Source organism: Hippocampus guttulatus, chromosome 7 (genome assembly GCF_054856545.1).
Source record: "Hippocampus guttulatus isolate MCC_2025c chromosome 7, RoL_Hgut_1.0, whole genome shotgun sequence".
In the NCBI taxonomy this organism is placed as follows: Eukaryota; Metazoa; Chordata; class Actinopteri; order Syngnathiformes; family Syngnathidae; genus Hippocampus; species Hippocampus guttulatus.
The window spans coordinates 7,573,500-7,591,923 of NC_141267.1; the positions used below are offsets into that span (position 1 = coordinate 7,573,500).

Consider the following 18,424-nt stretch of genomic DNA (forward strand, 5'->3'; position numbering starts at 1 on the left):
TAGTCCACACTATTGTAAGTGCATTGTAATTCTATAAATCATGTTTGAAACCAATCTGGTTCATGGTTCATGTTTTAATAATAAATAATTATTGAAAAATAGTGACTAGACCGGTTGGAAAAAGTCCGGAAATATAGCCACAATGTCACAAAGTCAGCAACACATCGTTGTGGGTGAGCACACACATCAAAATGAAAATATTTTAGGTTTCATTATAGACCAGGAGCACTGGCCAGAGGCAGTGAGTGGACAGGTCGGATGTGTGTCTGTACTTTAACCAGGTCAGCGGCGAATGTGAAGATGTTTAGTTGGGTCTGCCTTTGTGTCTGGTGTTGTAGGAAACAATTAATCTTGCAAAACACTTTTTTTTAATAATATGTAATGGACATTAATTAGACCGCGAGCCAAGAGAAGGTTTATGTCACAGTTGCCCTGTGTTAACAGCATTGGTAATGACTAACACTTGGTAGACAAGCGAGGCAAAAATATTTGAACCCATTGGCGCATTTACTGTATTTTTCAGACCATCGGATTATTAGGCACAATGTCAATGAACAGGTCTATTTCCATACATAAGGCACACCGGATGACGTCATTATTTCAGGACGACGTCATGAAATGGGTGCGGCAGCACAAGAAAGAGGCGGGGTTTTAGTGAGCCAGGCATATTTCTTCTGGTTGAGAAAAATAGCCCAAAAAAAAAAAAACATTTCATAAGGAATAAGATCATCATTGTGCCAAACGTAATGTATCGTTGCTGTCCTGTGGAAAACACACATGTCCATTTTTGTCATTTTTTAACAAACGTTTACATTAATATGTTGTCCAAAAGGCATAAATCAGAGTTTTATTTCTGGTTCACGCTGGCCATTACATATCTCTAGTCATGGTTATCAGCTTTCATTGCAGTCAAAAAACTAGGTTTGAAGTGAAGGGAAAAGCATTTTATCATTTCCATTAACTGATGGCAAAAGGAAGAAGCCTGTACGTGTCAGGTGATGGGTCGAATGAGCCCCTCTGAAGTGTGTTTGCTATTTCTGTGTGACTCTGCCTCCATATGTCTGCAAGTCACTCTGACAGCTACCATACAGGCCACCACAATAGATTATTCAACATTATGACACCTCCATGGCAGCTCCAGCACAGTGCCTCACTGACAAACATGACCAGAAATTGTGACGTTACATGTTGAACTATGTTGATGGAGGGTTGTATTCTGAAAAAAAATAAAAAATGGAAATAGTGTAATATTTGCAGGGAGGTGACCGCATGAAAGGTATGTACTGTCTGCTGTACAGATTGAGGTGTTGTAAAAACGATGGGGAGAGAGAGAGAGAGAGAGAGACAGAGACAGAGACAGAGACAGAGACAGAGAGACAGAGACAGAGACAGAGACAGAGACAGAGAGAGAGAGAGAGAGAGAGAGAGAGAGAGAGAGAGAGAGAGAGAGAAGAGGGCATAGCTTTCATTCGCTGCGTGGTAGCTTGACAAATGTTAGCATGAGCCTCTAAAGCGCTGTGACAACCGCCTGCTGAGAGCACAGTCTTGCTAATGTGTCCTGGCATGCCAGCCCAGTAATCACACATTTACATATGCAATGACCTACATTTGCATGTCAGATCGCACACTGTCCGGCATGATTAACAGTGGGCACCTCCCCGTGTGGAGTCGCCTTGGGTGGCAGCAGAGGCCGTGCGAGGGCGGAGGAGAGGGCTGGAGGGAGGGCGTCTTTTTTGGCAGCCGAGGGGCCAGGCTGCCAGGCAGGATTATGTCAGACAGCAGCCCCGGCATTAGACACTTCATTAGAGCTAATCTGTTTAGCAGTGGGCAGTGTATGTAAACTTCACAGGCCATTTGCGGCACCTCTTCGCCCCCTGGCCTGGCCTTCAAAGGGCAGCCAAGCCGCAGCTGACTGACAGACCGTCTCATCTGCCGCACATGGGTGTCACACAATCAAGGGCTCCCAGATGAAATGCGGGCCTTACAGACACACACTCACACATAAGGAGATGTCACAGAGGAATGACCCCGAATGATGCTGGGGTGACTGAAGAGAGAAGGGCGAGCAGGGGTCACAATGAAGGTAAAGCATTGCACAAACGAAATTTCCATTTATGGATTGAAATAATTTCACTCAAGTGCTAATAGAAACCTAAGAGACGACACAGAAATGATGACCAAAGCCTCTTTCCAAAAATTTACAGAAATGATGACCAAAGCCTCTTTCCAAAAATTTACTGTTGTGCCATTTGGTCTGCACTAATGTGATTCTGACTTGTGATAGGGACAAGGTACTTGGGAAGGATATTAAGTGGCAGCTGTGCAAGGCATTATGGGTAGTATTTGTGAGGGACAGTATGTCATGGGTAAAAACGTGACATATAACTGCCATGAGCATCTCGGAGGAAGAGGGAGGGAGGAATGGTGGGAGAGAGAGAGAGAGAGAGAGAGAGAGAGAGAGAGAGAGAGAGAGAGAGAGAGAGAGAGAGAGAGAGAGAGAGAGAGAGAGAGAGAGAGAGAGAGAACTCAGACGAAGTGTGATACAGGCTGACCAATAATGACGCCATTTCCAAACACAGCTGACAAGACACATGGAGGGTTGACGGGGCAAGGCGAGAGACGAGAGAAGCGATCGAGGGGAGACAAGCAACAGAGGAGTGGGTTTGATGTGACAGCTCGGCAGTGCCAACGGCTGCCACAGAAAGGCCAACAGCAGCAGAGAGGACAGACAGGCGGACATTGACACTTCAAGTACATCAGCACCATGCTGGCTAATTTTGAAAGTACACTGGCCCACTCCCCAGGTGAAGGAAAAAAAGAAGGAAAGAAAGAAAACCTTCAAGTCGTAGGTAGAGTTGTAAACCAATTGAAACACTTTTCAGAATCTTTGCAAAAATTCCAGTTGGGGGGGTGAAGGGGGGGAACAAACTCTTGGAAAATAGACCAAGGCCAATGACATCAGTTTGATCAGCACCAAAATTGTACTGCATATAGTTTTATTCAAGGAATTCATCTTTACCTGAGCCATATCCCCGAAAAGCTTACGGGCCAAATACAAAACGGGGTCAGACAGAAGTTGAACATTTTCTGGGCGAAACTCAACGGAATTCAAAGATCCATTGTTTTTTGTTTTGTTTTGTTTTGTTTTGTTTTTTGCCGATACAGTGATCCCTCGCTCTAACGCGGTTCACTTTCCGCGGCTGCGCTGTTTCACAGATTTTTTTAGTGCAGTTTTTAATGCTTTTAACCCTTTAAATCAGAACGCGTCGGCGGCGCTGCGTGTCGACAGTACAGTATTTCCAAAAACTATTATAGTTATTTGTTGAAAACGTTTGGTTGTTTTCTTTTTGTAATTGGGCCTGAAAACAGGTTTTGGTCTTTGATTTCATTGTATATATAGTTAAGTATTGTATAATAACTGTAAAAAAATAAAGTTAACTACTTCACGGATTTCACTTATCATGGTTCTTTTTGGAACGTAACCCCTGCAATAAACGAGGGATTACTGTATTTCAAAAATGAGGTTTTGACAGAATCAAAAAGAATGATCTCAGCTTTCTAAACGATATATCAACCATTGAGCTATGCTGCTCCGAACATAATTACTACATCATCACCACAGATATGATGGAAACATCAGGGTCAAAGTCATCAGCCATGTGGATGCAGGTAGATAGTGCGGCAAACAGTCGCACTATCAATAATTGTACGGACAACGTCGTACAATTATTACGAGGTAACTGGGAGTAACCTTCCACAGATTATTAAAAAATAATAATAAATTTGGGAACAAGTTTTCAAATGCTTTAGATTGACAGCACACCTTTTGGCATGGACAAACAAGTAAACCTCATGAAAATCGATTGCGATATTAGCACATTCCGACCTATTTTCAAAGTCCCTGCGTTGCCGTTGATGGGAAAGTCACCGCTGGTGGTGAGCTGGGGTGCTTCAGTATGCTAGAGATCATGGAAAATGTTGCAGATTCCCAGCCTATTCTTTTCCACCGGCCCTCCGAAGGAAGCCGTAACTCCGAAGTGGCCCGCGACAAAAAATGCGTTTGACACCCCTGCTTTACAGTGTGCATTTAATGAAACTTTTCATTGATGAAAGCAGTTGAAGTTTCACCAACTGAACCATTATTGCCTCGTATCTCACGTTAAACCACATTTATAGGGTTGTTCACACGGAAACTTTTACTCCGGTGTAGCACCGGGGCTGCCGCCGTAGAGCGTTCACATGTACAAAGTTACACCAGTGTAGCCAGGGTTAACACGCTTCTCTTTAGTAAGCAGCTTTATATGTGTGAATGCTCCACAAAATTTACACCGGTGTAAGATATATTGCAACAAAATACATCGGTGCAGCACCGATGCAAATGTGTGCCGCGTGAACGCCGCTTAAATTATAGTTTACTTGTTAGGTAAGGTAGTGTTTTACGTGTTCATTGCTGTAAACATGAGACAAAATTAAATCATAACCTCCCTAAGATATTGTACACTTGAGTATAGATTCATTGAAGTGTTGTCATTCAGATTAACGTGCACATCGACTCCAAAGAGACAGTGAGGACAACAGGATGAGACAGTGACTGGCAGGCAGAGGGGCTCACACCCACTCTCACCCATCACGAGCCCCCTTGAGCACGGCGCCATGCAATATTCAAATCCCCAGCCAGTGAGCCAACCAGGCAGCCAAAACGCCAGGATTCAGCCCAAAGGTGCTTCTCGTTCGCCTCTCAACCCGTCTCATGTTTACAGACAGACCTGTGTCTGTCAAACTGTGCAGCCACGATCAAAACCACAATGGAATAGGGGTGTGGTGGTGGGGATGGGGTGTTGCTCCTCAACCTCGCTACTCACATGAAGAGCAAACGTACCATTAAAAATGCACATCTTACCAGCTCATTTCGTTTACCTTATGCATATGCAACACACCTCCGGGACACAGAAAAACTACTATATGTTGCAAGCGATGCAGAATGTCCTTCGTTGCATATACAATTTCTTCATCAGGATGGTACCCCTTCCCCAGAGTTTATTGAACCTTGGGAAAGCGCAAACAGATCCATGACTTGTTGAAATGCATCCCGTCTGGAGGCAGGTTGCACTGCAATCTAATTTACTATCTTTAACTTTAACTCCCACCGAATATGTAATCAGTTCAGAGGGCAACACTGAAAACAGCCAAAGATTAGCACAAAGCGCAGGACTGGAATTACCACCAGTGAAAAACACTAGAAATAGCTTGAAAACCAGTGTGTGCAAATCATTAAGCCTGGAAAAAGAATACATAATCAACATCTGGGGGATCCGCAGATGATCTGGTGTTTGTGTGTATGGGGGCTTGCCTAAAGTCAAATTAATCATTAGAGCTTTTATCCGAGTTTCTTATGCGGGCAACCCAATTATCCTTAATTTTGCAATTACAAAACTTAGAATAAATTGACTCCCTTGGCTATTCCAGCATTAATGTTGTAATGCCCTCACATACACAAGGAAAACAACAACCAGGGCCTATTTTTAGTGTTGTTTCTTTTGCAACCAAAATCCACATTTACTCTGGGGCGTATGGATGAACATCCTTGTTTAAACTCTATTCAATAGTCATGGAGGCAAAAACATCCTTCTGGAAAGAAATCAATAGAGCTGATGTTGAAGGACGGCTGTAAATTCCAACGGCGACCAGATCTGCAATGAGCAAACCGCAGTTTATCGAACCGAGAACTGCATGCAGGGAGGCCCGGCCGTGTCTGCCAGCCTCCAGAGTTCTCATCAATAGAAGCAACTCGGCATTCATCCACTGCTGCCTGTTTCATGCAATTGCTGCCACAATCTCAAGTATGATTGAAAGAAAGGAGCATGTTAAATTATACAGGGAGAGTGAAGGCAAGACGGCTCAAATGCACACAATGTGAAGCAGGATGAATACTCCAATCTAATTTTAATCGCCCATAACTCAATGCATCATTGCTGATAATGCTTCTTAAATGTTCTTGGTAGGAGGCACCCGTACGCACAATCTGACATTAGTTATTTATCATCCTTAAGTTTGATTGAGAATATCAATATCATAGGCTACAAGTACGAATACAGGGATGCAAGACGACGACTGTCTAGGTCTCTACCTGTGGCTGAAAGACTGGCACGGCTGCTTGCTGTCCTTGTGGCTGAGTGTCCATATCCATGGTGTTAAGGCCTTGAATCCGTTTCTCCCCCCGTCTGAGGATAAAAACACAAGTTAGAGATTCTCGTTGGCCAATATAACTGCAGCATGAGCTTGAAACAATCAGGAGTTAATCAGTTCATCACTGGACAATGTTTCAGGGCGGAAAATCTCCCCCCCCCCCCCCCCCCCCCACGGAGGTGTTTGCGGTGCCAACCTCTCGAATTAAGCAACTAACGCAGTGCAGCGGGTGTGCGGTTTCAAGAGAATTGGATCCGGTGTCACGCCTGCGAATCTGACACTCCCTGTGTGAAGCTCTCCCCTCTCACATTGCACCCTGAAGAGCTAAAGCAGGCACCACTGTTCTGGAAACTGAGATAATGACACAACATCACTACATCAACTTGGATTTCCTCCAAGCATCCTTTCATGGGGATTAGAAATATTTTAGCAGTTTCACATCACTGTATTTATTTTTTTCTAAGAAAATAGGTCACACTGAGGTGAGTGCACTGGATGTGAGTGTATGCTATGGTGCTGCATAGTTGCATGTTCTGGCATGCAGCCCAAACAGACATTTTCCACTGCAAGTTGGTGATCTAAATAGCATAAACATTTCATAGATGCGCATACAAAATGGTACCTAAATTAATTCAGAGAAACCTTTGGTAAAAGTAGGTTCAGACACACAGTTTATGGTTCCAGTGCGTCCAAGTGCTCACACTTTCACAGATGCTCACGGGTCAATCCCAACAAAATTTATGATGCTGACTCCTGTCAACTAAATATGCAAAAAAAAAAGAGAGAGAGAGAGAGAGAGAGAGAGAGAGATCAATCGATAGATATGCTGTGTATGCTGCGCATGTTATATGATGAACATTAACTGTGCATTTGCGTGCTTTGCCATTGGTTTAGGCACATTTTAACTTGGCTCAATGTTGGCATTGGACATAATTATCCAATTCTTACTTCGACGCTGTCGGAGTTGTACCAGGCCAAGTATAAGATCTGAAGTGAGAGGCAGCACAGGAAGGTCAAACACGAGACATGCGGAGATGTGTTATCATATTTCGAGTGCAGCCTCATTATTTAATGACGTGTGTTGCACTAAACAGAACTTTTTTTTTTTTTTAAATATAAAGTTCAGAGTGGTTCAGCCACACTTTTCATACAAATGAGACGACTTGAGCAGGATCGCTGACCCAGTAAAGGGTCACTGCTGCCACCGTAGAGACCCAGCAGGCACCACAAGTGGAGAGATCCACGGGAAGGGCCTGACACGCGTTCAGAATCCAGGGGGAGTGAGCGGCGGAGCAGGCCAGGAAAAGGAGCGACTCGGAGACGCGCAACTCCGACGAGCCAGCCGCCAGACCCTGCGCCGTGGTTCCAGTAGTGAAGTGGTCCTTTTTCATTCGTGTTCGGCGGCTTGTTCCGCGCTGCTAACAATGCATCGAAATTTAGCACTGACATTTTAAAATCTGAACGATTCCGGGAGAACCGGAATGTTAGTTCCAGCCCCATTCGATTCTCAATTCTCAATGTCCAAACCCAGGTGTCTTCATGACTTTAATCCATTGATGAATCAATGGTGTCATTGATTGTCTCCTCAAAATAAGACACTTTTTTTAACTCACTGATCAGCCCCACAAACCATGATCGTGTAAAATTGAGTAACTAGACAGTCAAAAGAATATGACATAGATCTAGCCATTAAATGGGGAACTAGCCACTTAAACCTCCAGTGTAAATCCAGCCTGAAGACTGCCATAAACTAAGAGACACAATTTAAGTGGATTGGAATTGGACCATTGTTAACTAATTCCAACGCACATCCAAATATGACCCCCCCCCCACCCCACCAAAAATACAAATAAAAATAATAAATAGGAAACCCTGGCATTATCATTGGGAAAATGTTTTGAAGTACCACCTATATTACTTGACTGGCCCACAAAATCATGGCATAATTTGTAAAGGAAGGAGTGGATTGTCCTGGCAGCTGTGTTGACATTGTACTGCATTTCTAAGTTGGTGGGGAATAAAAAGATGGGTGAGAGGAAAAGAAGAAGAGAGGAAACTCTGCCTGAAGACGCACATACAGTTGCTCGTCAAAACTTAAAATGGCCTGTTAAGAAAATCCAGTGTTTTGCTGCTACACTGGCTTTACTATTTTTCCTCCCGACACCACATTTCTGTCCTTGCTTTTAATCCATCCTTTTTAAAAACCTTCTCATCCTGCGTCCCAAAAATGGATGGACGGGCGGATCGTTCTGTCCCAAGGATGGAATGCCCATTTCTGGCCATTATGACTGTAAAGCTAAATAAATACATATACAGAACACACTGATAACTGGTGTTGAAATCAAAGGTCAGTAAAAATTGTTCAAATAATAACTAATTTATTTTCCAAAGTCAGGGAGCCACAGCAAAAGCCACACAAAGATCTACATAAATTATTCTGAACTACATTGACGGTCAGATTGGGGTGTTATGTCTCTGCAATAAAAAAAGAAAAAAGTTTGCTGTATTGAGATGATTAAGCATATAGAATGCTTAATCAATTGCTCACCCAGTGGCCTTGCTGCCTCCCATTTGACTCTTCGCACTTCACATGTGTGCGTTGCCAGATTGAAGCTGGCACCTTAACTCTTCTCTTCAAAGCTCTTGCGTTCCTGTCTGCCTTTGTGTCAAAATAACCAGAGGGCATTTGAGCTTCGTGACCCACAATAAGATCAATTAAGTCTGTCAAGTTGAGTTATTACACCACCCAAAACAGCTTGATTAATTGAGGAAGTTACCAATCAAGGCGGGGTAAAGGCATTGTCACGCTCATGGTTTGAGGAATGCGCAACTAGTCCAAGGCTAAAAATTCAACAAAAGTCTGCAGCTTACATCTCCAACAACACAGAGGCACCATTACTCTCAATACTGTATCGACACTCATCACAGGCCTGGTTTGAGACGATTGGAAAAAAAAGTATTGGAAAACCAGCATTAAATTAACACAAAATGTACTTCCTTATATGTGAAACGGTACATTGTGATCATTACAAATGGTGTCGGCTTGTAACTTATTTTCTTCAATCAATCTAAATGTTCGCATTACATCATCATCATTTATATTAACTGGAGGTCACACTTCACTACTCGACAGCAAGCAGAAGAGTTAATTTAACACCCACAATGCAGACTGGAGGAAAGTGAAAGGCGTAAAGTTCACAAGGTTGACAAATTTTCAGATTCAGATTCAGAAAATTTTATTTATCCCCGTGGACAAATTTAACACTCAATAGACCTGCATCCCCACATCCTGGGTAGTTGTGGAGCAGGTCTTTACAGCGGCTGTACTGAATATCAGCTGGGCATGCTGCCGTTTGTCAATAAGATAAGAAAAGATAAGAAAACCTTTATTTGTCTCACAATGGAGAAATTCCCAATTTACAGCAGCAAAAAGAATCAGCCGCCTGAATTTTCTTGATTTTGTTACAGGTGGCAGGGAAATGTTTAACTGTTAAAATAATTACTGGCACTTATTCTTGTCGTAAAACAAATAGTAGAAGAAAAACATTTTACAAACATTGCTATCATTACAGCATAATTTAAAAACGTTCAATTCCATGCAAGAATGATGTAAAATGTTCAACATACTACAGCAGACTCAGTTGCAGCGGTGTTCATACTGCCAACGTGTGACATTTTCCCTGTATTTAGTGACTTTTCTAACATTGCTATTTTCCACACAAAAAAAGTGACCAGCGACAATGGCAACAGCAGTCCTCGTGAAGAATCTAGATATTTCTGTTAATTTGGTGGAGGGAAGATTTTCGTGGGGGATGTTCCTTGATAGGTATATTAACAGGTTCATAGACTGCACATATTGGGTGTATTAAAATTAAGGTGTTAAATGTACATAAAAAATAATAAAGTTATCAAAGTCATGATAGAGGAAATCTTAACCTTTTTACTGTTGAAAATTGCACAATTAGTAAAGTATCCCTTTAAAAACTGCTAATAATAAACAGATGTATTTCCTTACTATAACACTCTTTCTCGACCAGTAAGTAGCAACTTAATACACAGAGAATTTAATGCCATGTGTTTGTTGTTACGTCGTGTGGACCTGATGTGGACTTTTTTCAGCATTTTTTGGCCACGACATTCATCAAGGAGGAGACTGTGCTTGGTGGTTGCGCCTTCTCGGCAGCATGGGTATACCAGCACTGTTTTTGACTGGGAGGAATGTCGGCGCCATTTGACTGTCGTTGCTGGACAGTCCCGGGGCGCTTGTGTCTTGCGCCTGTAATGGGCAGCATTTTTCACAGCCCCGCTTTGTTCAGCGGAGAGATCGGTGCTGTTGAACGGTCTGCGGCTGGATGGATGTAAGTCTTGAGGAGCCGACGATGAGAAGAAAGGAGCGTTAGCGCGGAGCGCCGATGCTGATTTGGAACTGGGAGTCGCGGCTTGGAGTTTGAAGCGGATAACGTGGGACAGGAGAAGTGAACTAATCTCTTTTCGTCAATGGACGCTACAGCTTCGTGTTTGCTTTCAAAACTTAGCTTGTAGCAGACGTGTGCACATTTTCAGCATGACGTCTCTGATCCACTGGAGAAAGGACACTTTGATCCTCTCCTCTTTCATCTATAACTGCTTCAGAGAACAAAGTGTATGCAGAAAAGTGGTGAAGATTGCACGACTGTCTGTGTCCTATGTGTTGTGTTGTGTTATTTTTGTTATTTTGACTTCAAAATGGCGCCTCGTGAGTGGCTGCCTTTCCAGCAGCTCCTATATTTTGTTGTTCTACTTCTTCCTTTCATAACTTTGCTGCTGTGAATTGGGAATTTCTCCATTGCGAGACTAATAAAGGTTTTCTTATCTTATATATGAATAGATTAGATCAATATGAAAGACAATTGAAGTTAACAAGCTAGCTTGGTCCTCGCTAATGGCTCCAGTCCCCCACCGCTTTTCAAAATTAATTGCCTGCCCCAGGCCTTGAGAATGCATGTGAAGTCAGGCCGAGTACAACCCATTCCTGTTTTTAATTGAAGCACGATACATTAAAATAACATCGAATACGGACTTTAAGTTCTTCCTTCTGTATTGTACTCCTTTTGACATTTAGTGGCTTTGCTCTAATAAGTGGTTTCATTTCTGTGACTTGACAAACTTGACGAGTCAAAAGATGCCCTGGGAAAAATATTTTTCACTTAAGTCAAGAGGTGTGGCAGCTGAATATTCAAGATTGCTAATGTAGTGATTCAGAGTAGACCTCTGTGAAAATTCGTAGATGGCTGCGTCCTCCGATGGATCCTTTGCAGGCTGAGTCTTTTGAAGGCTCCTTCTCTTGTTACCGTCGCGAATATGGACAGCCCAAGCGACTCTCACTTGAGTGTATTTTGTACTGTTGCAAGATGGCGACAATGTGTTCAATTGGTAGAAGCTCATGTGTGTGGAGTGGCATAGAAGAGCGGAGCAACGTCGGCTGCAAAAGTGTGCGGCGAAGCAGCCTTCGCTCGGGGCCCGTCGCCGCAGAAACGAAGGCCAGATTTAAAGGCCGAGTAAATGTGGACGTTATGTCATGTGGCCTTCAAAATTGGTCTTTGGAGGGTGCAGCCTACAAATTTGGACACAGCAAATTTTGCATTCTACCATCATGCAAGCTAAGCAACATTGTCGTCCTGCCAACAACAAAAAGGCACAACCACAAAGCCAAAACATGTGCCTGAATTGAATCATTGATTTTACATAAACTAATGTTTCCCAGTGGCTTCCTTCCATATTATCTGCATGCGGCTCTGGTTGGGAAACGTTGGACCACCTGGAGTAGCGAGAGTGAGCGTTGTCAAATTTATCATCGTTCTATATCAGTAACAAAAATAAAATAAAATAAAAGGTCTCATCTTAAAATATAACATTATTACTTTTTTCAATGGTGAATTTTTTTAATATAATCAGCATGTAAATTCTTTATTTATGACTAAATGAAGTATCTGACATGGTCACAAAAACTGAACTTTGACCATCAAAAGGCAGATGAAAAACTTGTAATTCAATTCACACAGAAGTGAAACTGTGGAGATTTATAGTTAAATATTGCACCTGGGAAGAGAAAAGAAAAGATGATGTAAGATGATTCAAGTGAACATAATGCTTATTACATCACTTGACCCGAATAGGGCTCTTCCTCGGGGAGAGGATAATTTATAAAATTTCAAATATCAGTTGAGGATTGCAAAACCTACAAGTAAAAAAGTTACGGGGATATTACAACTGACAAAACTCTCCTGATAAACCGGATACGTATACATTTGTTTTTGTAGTGTTGGAAAACTGACTTAAGATACTATGAAAAAGAACACCAGCGGAGGAAAGGCTGAGTCGGAAAAAGGCAGACGGGGCTAAGGCTAATCCTCATTTCCTTCCTTCTATATTATTCATTTCAAAATCGGGGAAAAAGAAAAATAAAGAAAAGGTGGTCAATTATGAAACGGTGAACCATGACAGCCTGGAAGAGGGGCACGGATGAAACAAGGCGTACGGCGAGTTCCTTGAAATAAAGCAGAGTGCTACCTCAGCTCGCGAGCTGAGGACATAAAAATACAAACAAATTGATGAGCTTGTGCCTGAGAAAGCATGAAGATAGAAGGCCAAGAAATGGGGTGAGCGCTGGAGACGGGTTGCATAGTTAAAGAAGGAGAGCGGAACCATATAAAGTGACACTATCCGGCCCGGGCTTAGGATGTAAAGGAATCAAAGGCACCTTTGAGGAGCCGGAAGACGACAGTGAAAGGCCTAGAAGAGTGGTGTCCATGATTACAAGAAGTGGAGAAACCTTTGAGTTTGTGTTCATGAAAGCCAACCCCGGGCCTCGAATGAATCCGCTGCCTGACTAACACATTGATGATACAGAAAAAGGGGAAGCCGTCCACTAATGATGGAGGGTTCCAGATACTACAAAAGCAGCATACTCTCCAATTCATTTTAATCACTACGCAAAATCATTAGCCCAAATGTGCGAACACTCATCAACATCGGACCATTACATGAGAGCAAGGAGGAGTGTAGCGGAACACCAATTACACCTCAGCATGTCAGCCACTCTTTCGTCTTTGAGGGAGCCCAAGACTCAGTGGAATACAAAATGAGGAGGAAACTTTATTTCTTCATCCATAACAAAAGAAACACGACGAAATGAGAGAAATTCACTTTGCAAAGCCAGCTAAACACACTTCAGACACTTACAGTATGCCTTCCAAATCCTGCCAAGTAAGCAAGAAAAGATCAGGGAGCTGATTACATTTTTGCTTGTTTTGCAGCTCGGGCGATCAAACATAAAGAACTAAACAGCAACACTGACATTAAACAGATGAAATTATTCAGAAGTTGGATTATATGAATTAATAGCTGGGTCTCTTTTACATGGAATGCTGGATTTGTTTGCATAGCGCCGACCTTCACTCTATCGCTGTTGGGGGCAGTGCAGCAAATTGATCAAAAAAGGGAATCAAGACAAAGAAATCCACTACGGTCCTCGGGGAGACTACAAGGCCACAGATCCATAATGCTGCTTGCCACCTACTATTTATATGCCTCCTTTACATTTTTCACATTCAGAATTTTATAGGCTAATGATTATTTTACCGCAGAAATAAACAGCACAGCACAAAAAGCCCGGGCTTCATGTGAGGCCTGAATTGATTAATTTCTTCTCAACCGTCCAAACAGAACTAGCACAGCTCTGTGCCTTAGCGTGTGTGCATTTCACTAAGCGCACCATCAAAAATACACATCTAGACTTTAACCTGACCTTCAATGAGCGAGTAGCATCCTTAATACATGCCTCTTATGTCTGTGTGTCGGCGGCCACGGCCACAGCTGCACTTTTGTATTCTCCTCAATCTCCTCCTCTCTGGTTAGAATTTCCGACATTATTCCAAAATAAAAATAAAAAAGCCTCAAGCACATGCAGGTGTCAGCCTCTCACTTCACCTTGGTCCTCCGTACACCCCCTTCATGTTCCTATGTGCTCTCTTAGTCCTGCATATTGTCAACACGAGCTGGCACGTGGCTAAAATCCCAGGCCACCTCCTCGCTCTATTGTCCTACCCACTCGACAGCAGCAGTGACAACACTCACATGGTGAGGAGCTCTTTGTTGCCTGTCTATCAATTCAGCAGGTGCCTTACAGTGAAAAGCCGGAGTCGGCCAGCCAACTTTGTTCAAAAGTACCGTTTGATGTGCTCATTTCACAAACAGGGGGGTGGCAGCCAAGGAGGATGGTAATAATCACACACACACACACACACACACACACACACACACACACACAAAAAACACCTACATTCACGCTCACGCTTGAAAAAGATAAACTCCAATTTCAATGATAAAAGAAAGGAGGCCAACAAGCACAATGCCACATGAATCCGGCCTGGCAGTATAATACCCCTTTTCTAAGGTGAAATCCATTCATACTGTCAATCAATGAGAATAAACAAGGTCTGATGACAGTTTGACAACTGAATACAAACCAGACACGCCATGTGGACAAAGTGTGAAAAGAAAAACAGTTGAATTTAAGACATCTTGATGATCTGATATGTAAAGGAGTGAAAACGTGCATTCAAGAGAGGGGAACCTTGGGGGTTTGGACTATGACTGCACAAGCTAACAAGAAAATGAAAAAGTGGACAAAATTAAAACCTGGACACATGAAAAAGGCAGATATGCTGTAAGGGGGTGGCTTGGGTTCTGCATATTATTTTTTTTCTAGTTTCAATGGTGCTATGATCTCAGCAAGGAAATTTTACAAATTCCACACTTGTTAAACACACAGAATTGGAAATCCATGTGAAATCCATCAGTGACTCCAGTGTAACCGATATCAGTACGGTACGGTGTCAGGGCATCTTTTGTATTTTCTCATACATTCCAATGCACATATGGATGAAATTAAAACAAGATGGTCATTAAGGCAGGGCTTCAGACTGCCTCTAGATTGTAATGGTGGAATTTATCAATAATATCCTGAAAGTGAAAATGTGGATTTTTAATTTTGCAAGTCTATTTACAGTGTGCACCCCTAAATTCAGAAGCGGGTAATTTACTACATTTTGCCACTCCGTCATTCATCATTCGTCAGCAGCCTGGGCACCTGTCGGTCATCTTCAGTCCATCATTATTTCAAGCCGAATGAAACCGTAATTGTCAGTCGGTTAGACAGACATGTTACTTTAACCCGCGGTTCAGTCAGTACATTTCGCTGGTCCGCAGTCGTCAACCCCCCCCCTCCAAAATCCACCAAATGGAAAAAGAAAATGTGATTAAAATGGTAAACGGAGAGCACTATATATCAATGTATCATACGGTGTCTGATCAAAGAGCTTTACACACCTGCACGCACACACACACGCATTACCGACACTTATTTGCCAAACTATTGAACTGTAAAGTACAGCAGTAGCACAGTGGTAAAAAATCTTGTTGCATTGTTGCCAAAAGGTACAATCCTAGTGGTTTAAAGTGCATCATGCACCCTTGTGGAAAGTGAAATCAAGTGGCCACAACCAGTCAATGTGCTTTTCCTTCGACTTTGTCTTCTTCTTGTCTTTCAGCATTTGGCAAACAACCTTTGGTGCATTACTGCCACCTTCTGAAATGGGTATGGAGCTGCAAAATACCATTTCACAAACTCCTAACTCTACACTTTCCCAAAAAACATCAGGTAAGCTTGCCGTTATAACAAACTACAAGCGAGACAGGCAGGGTGTGTTTCCGTCATTTGTCAGTGAAATGGGCATCAGTCCATCAGTGACAGACAGAGGTACATCAGTACTTGACCCGATTGGTGACGACTACAAGATAATGCATTTCTGCCAGTGCTTAATTGATTTTTTTTTGTTTTGTTTTGTTTTTAGTTTATCGTCAGTCGCCTTTCGTCAGACAATCGGGCATCCTTCAGTGACAGACTGACCGATATTTCCTCAGTGGAGTGCCCACCTCTGCTTAAATTGTCTAAAATTTCAGATCAGCGAGCCCTAGGTTAAGGGGATACCCTTTTGGCCTGCAGTATGTTATTAGTACACAATCAGTAATCTATCTGCAGCAGCAATTGATGACCAACGGTTAATCTAATGTCTACTAAGATACACATCTAACTGTTGGAGTGGACACAAAAAATAAATGAGAAACACAACAACATGTTTCAGTGTTATTATAAATGTCCAGCATCTAGGGCTGCAAAATTTGTGATTACTACCAAAAGTTTGCCTACACACTTGAGAAATACGGTTAGGGGACAAAAAAAAATGATCAAACTAATGAATGTGTGATGTTTTCTAAGGGATGTCTCCAAAGTCATGGGAGATTTCACTCTTTATTCCATTGAGTTCACCTGAATTTTGCAAAGTGCATCAAATGATGCATTGCAAATTATGGGATCATGTTGGCAATATGAAATAACAGTAACTACCATTAAATAAAAATGTTTTGTTTGAAGTATGTGGGTTTTTTTTTTTTACCTTGTACTCAGACTTCTGGGACACCCTGTACATGCCAACAGTTACAATGATTCCAAAATTATTGCAGCCGCCGCAAGATGAAATTAAAACAATCGTAGCATGACAAATGATAAAATCTTAAGGAACCCTACCTTTTTTATTTTCTGAAACGCTAGTACATATCTCTATCTATCCACATCTGCACAAATATCCCAGGGCACTAGGCCTCGTACGTGCCGGCAGGCAACAACTCATGGTATTCACAATGCAAAGCAGGGCATCGCACAGCAGAGCAGAATTTGCAGGGCTCCAGGACCAATAAAGGCTTTGTTAGCCATGTCACTGAAGGACCACCAAATTAGCTTAATCACGTCTGGCACCGGGATATTCAATGTGACATTCTCTACCACAAGGCTGGGCTTCTGTTTGCCTGCGAGAGACAAAGAGGGCTTCTAGGGAAAAGGGGAAAACATGGCAACATTTGCAAACAAATGAAAATGGGGAACGTCAAATGTTTTTGGTTCTTGTGATGCATTTTTTTAAATCCCATAAACTAATGGAAATCATTTTTAAGGGTCCAAATCTAGATATCTAGATAGATAGAGAGAGAGAGAGAGAAATACCTGTACATATTATAACTCCATTACTTCTGACTTTATGTTGTAGTTTGCTGAAATTGAATCAATGAGAAAAATTTCACCTTTAAACAATGTGAGTCTTGAAAGCTACGTAACGAGTGTTGCACATTGTAGTTTATCCCCGTGATGGCATCTCGTATAACTTCTGCTGCAGAATCTGTACTGAAAGCGCATGAAACGTGGTTATATAGTATACGTTTGGGAAGCATAGGGCGAAATAAAAAACTTTTATTAAAAAAAAATGTACGTTTGGTCTCAAATAAGTTTAAAAACAAAGAAATGAGCTTATGAGGACAACAAATGCACAGGCAAAGAAGTTTTGCATTTACTTTCATTCCTCGGGCAAACATTTCTTTTTTGCCTGAGTGCATCGACCCACACTCCAGCCGAATATGGATGCAAGTGTGTATGTGCAAAGAGCAAACAATCAGAGAATAACACTACCCCCAGGGTGTCACACTTTCTCCATTCTCACACTCCTTCTCTCTGTACTTTGTGGCTGCAGGGATTTCCCTTTTCAGATCAGGAACGATGTCAGACCTGTTCCACCATTCATCACAGTGAGGTTGGACCAGCTCTTCGGTAATCTGCCTCTTCTCACGTTAGTAACTAAAGTAAACTATTAACTTTGCTTTCTTGCAAATCTGCAGGTGTTTGGGTTTTTTTAATCCAATGCATACAACATTACTGGAACAGCAGCATGTTTTCAGCTGTGTTGGACCTCCTTTTTTTTTACCAGCACTCGATACGTGTTTTGGAACTGAGGACATTAATTGTTGACTTGTCACCTGAGGAATTATTTCCCATTTTGGACAGTTACTCAACAATCTGAAGTCGAAAAACCCGAACTACTGTTTTCAAAATAGTAAGTCGTTACTTATCAGGTAAAAAAAAAAAATTATAAAAATAAAAAAGACGCACCCTTTCAAAGTGCATGAGATATAGCAATCATTTTAAATGTTGGGGCAAGATTCCACAACCACACATTTTTAGCTTCAAGAGAAACAACTGAAATGATGAAAATAAATATCCACAGACAAATTTTACACATGAGAAATTGGAAACAGGCCTGTTTGAAAAGGTTAGAAATGTTATACAAGTGCAATTTAGCAGGCCCCACAAAAT

At 42.1% G+C, this 18,424-nt stretch overlaps 1 protein-coding gene across 1 annotated transcript in view; it reads right to left on the reverse strand.

Annotated features, from left to right (window-relative positions):
- The window catches only part of nek7 (NIMA-related kinase 7), a 74,876-nt gene that overhangs the window by 41,075 nt on the left and 15,377 nt on the right, over positions 1-18,424 (reverse strand). Inside the window, exon 2 of the mRNA XM_086115868.1 lies at positions 6,128-6,221. Coding sequence (XP_085971994.1) covers positions 6,128-6,187 — 60 coding nt within the window. The 5' untranslated portion in view covers positions 6,188-6,221. The remainder of the gene's footprint in view (positions 1-6,127; positions 6,222-18,424) is intronic.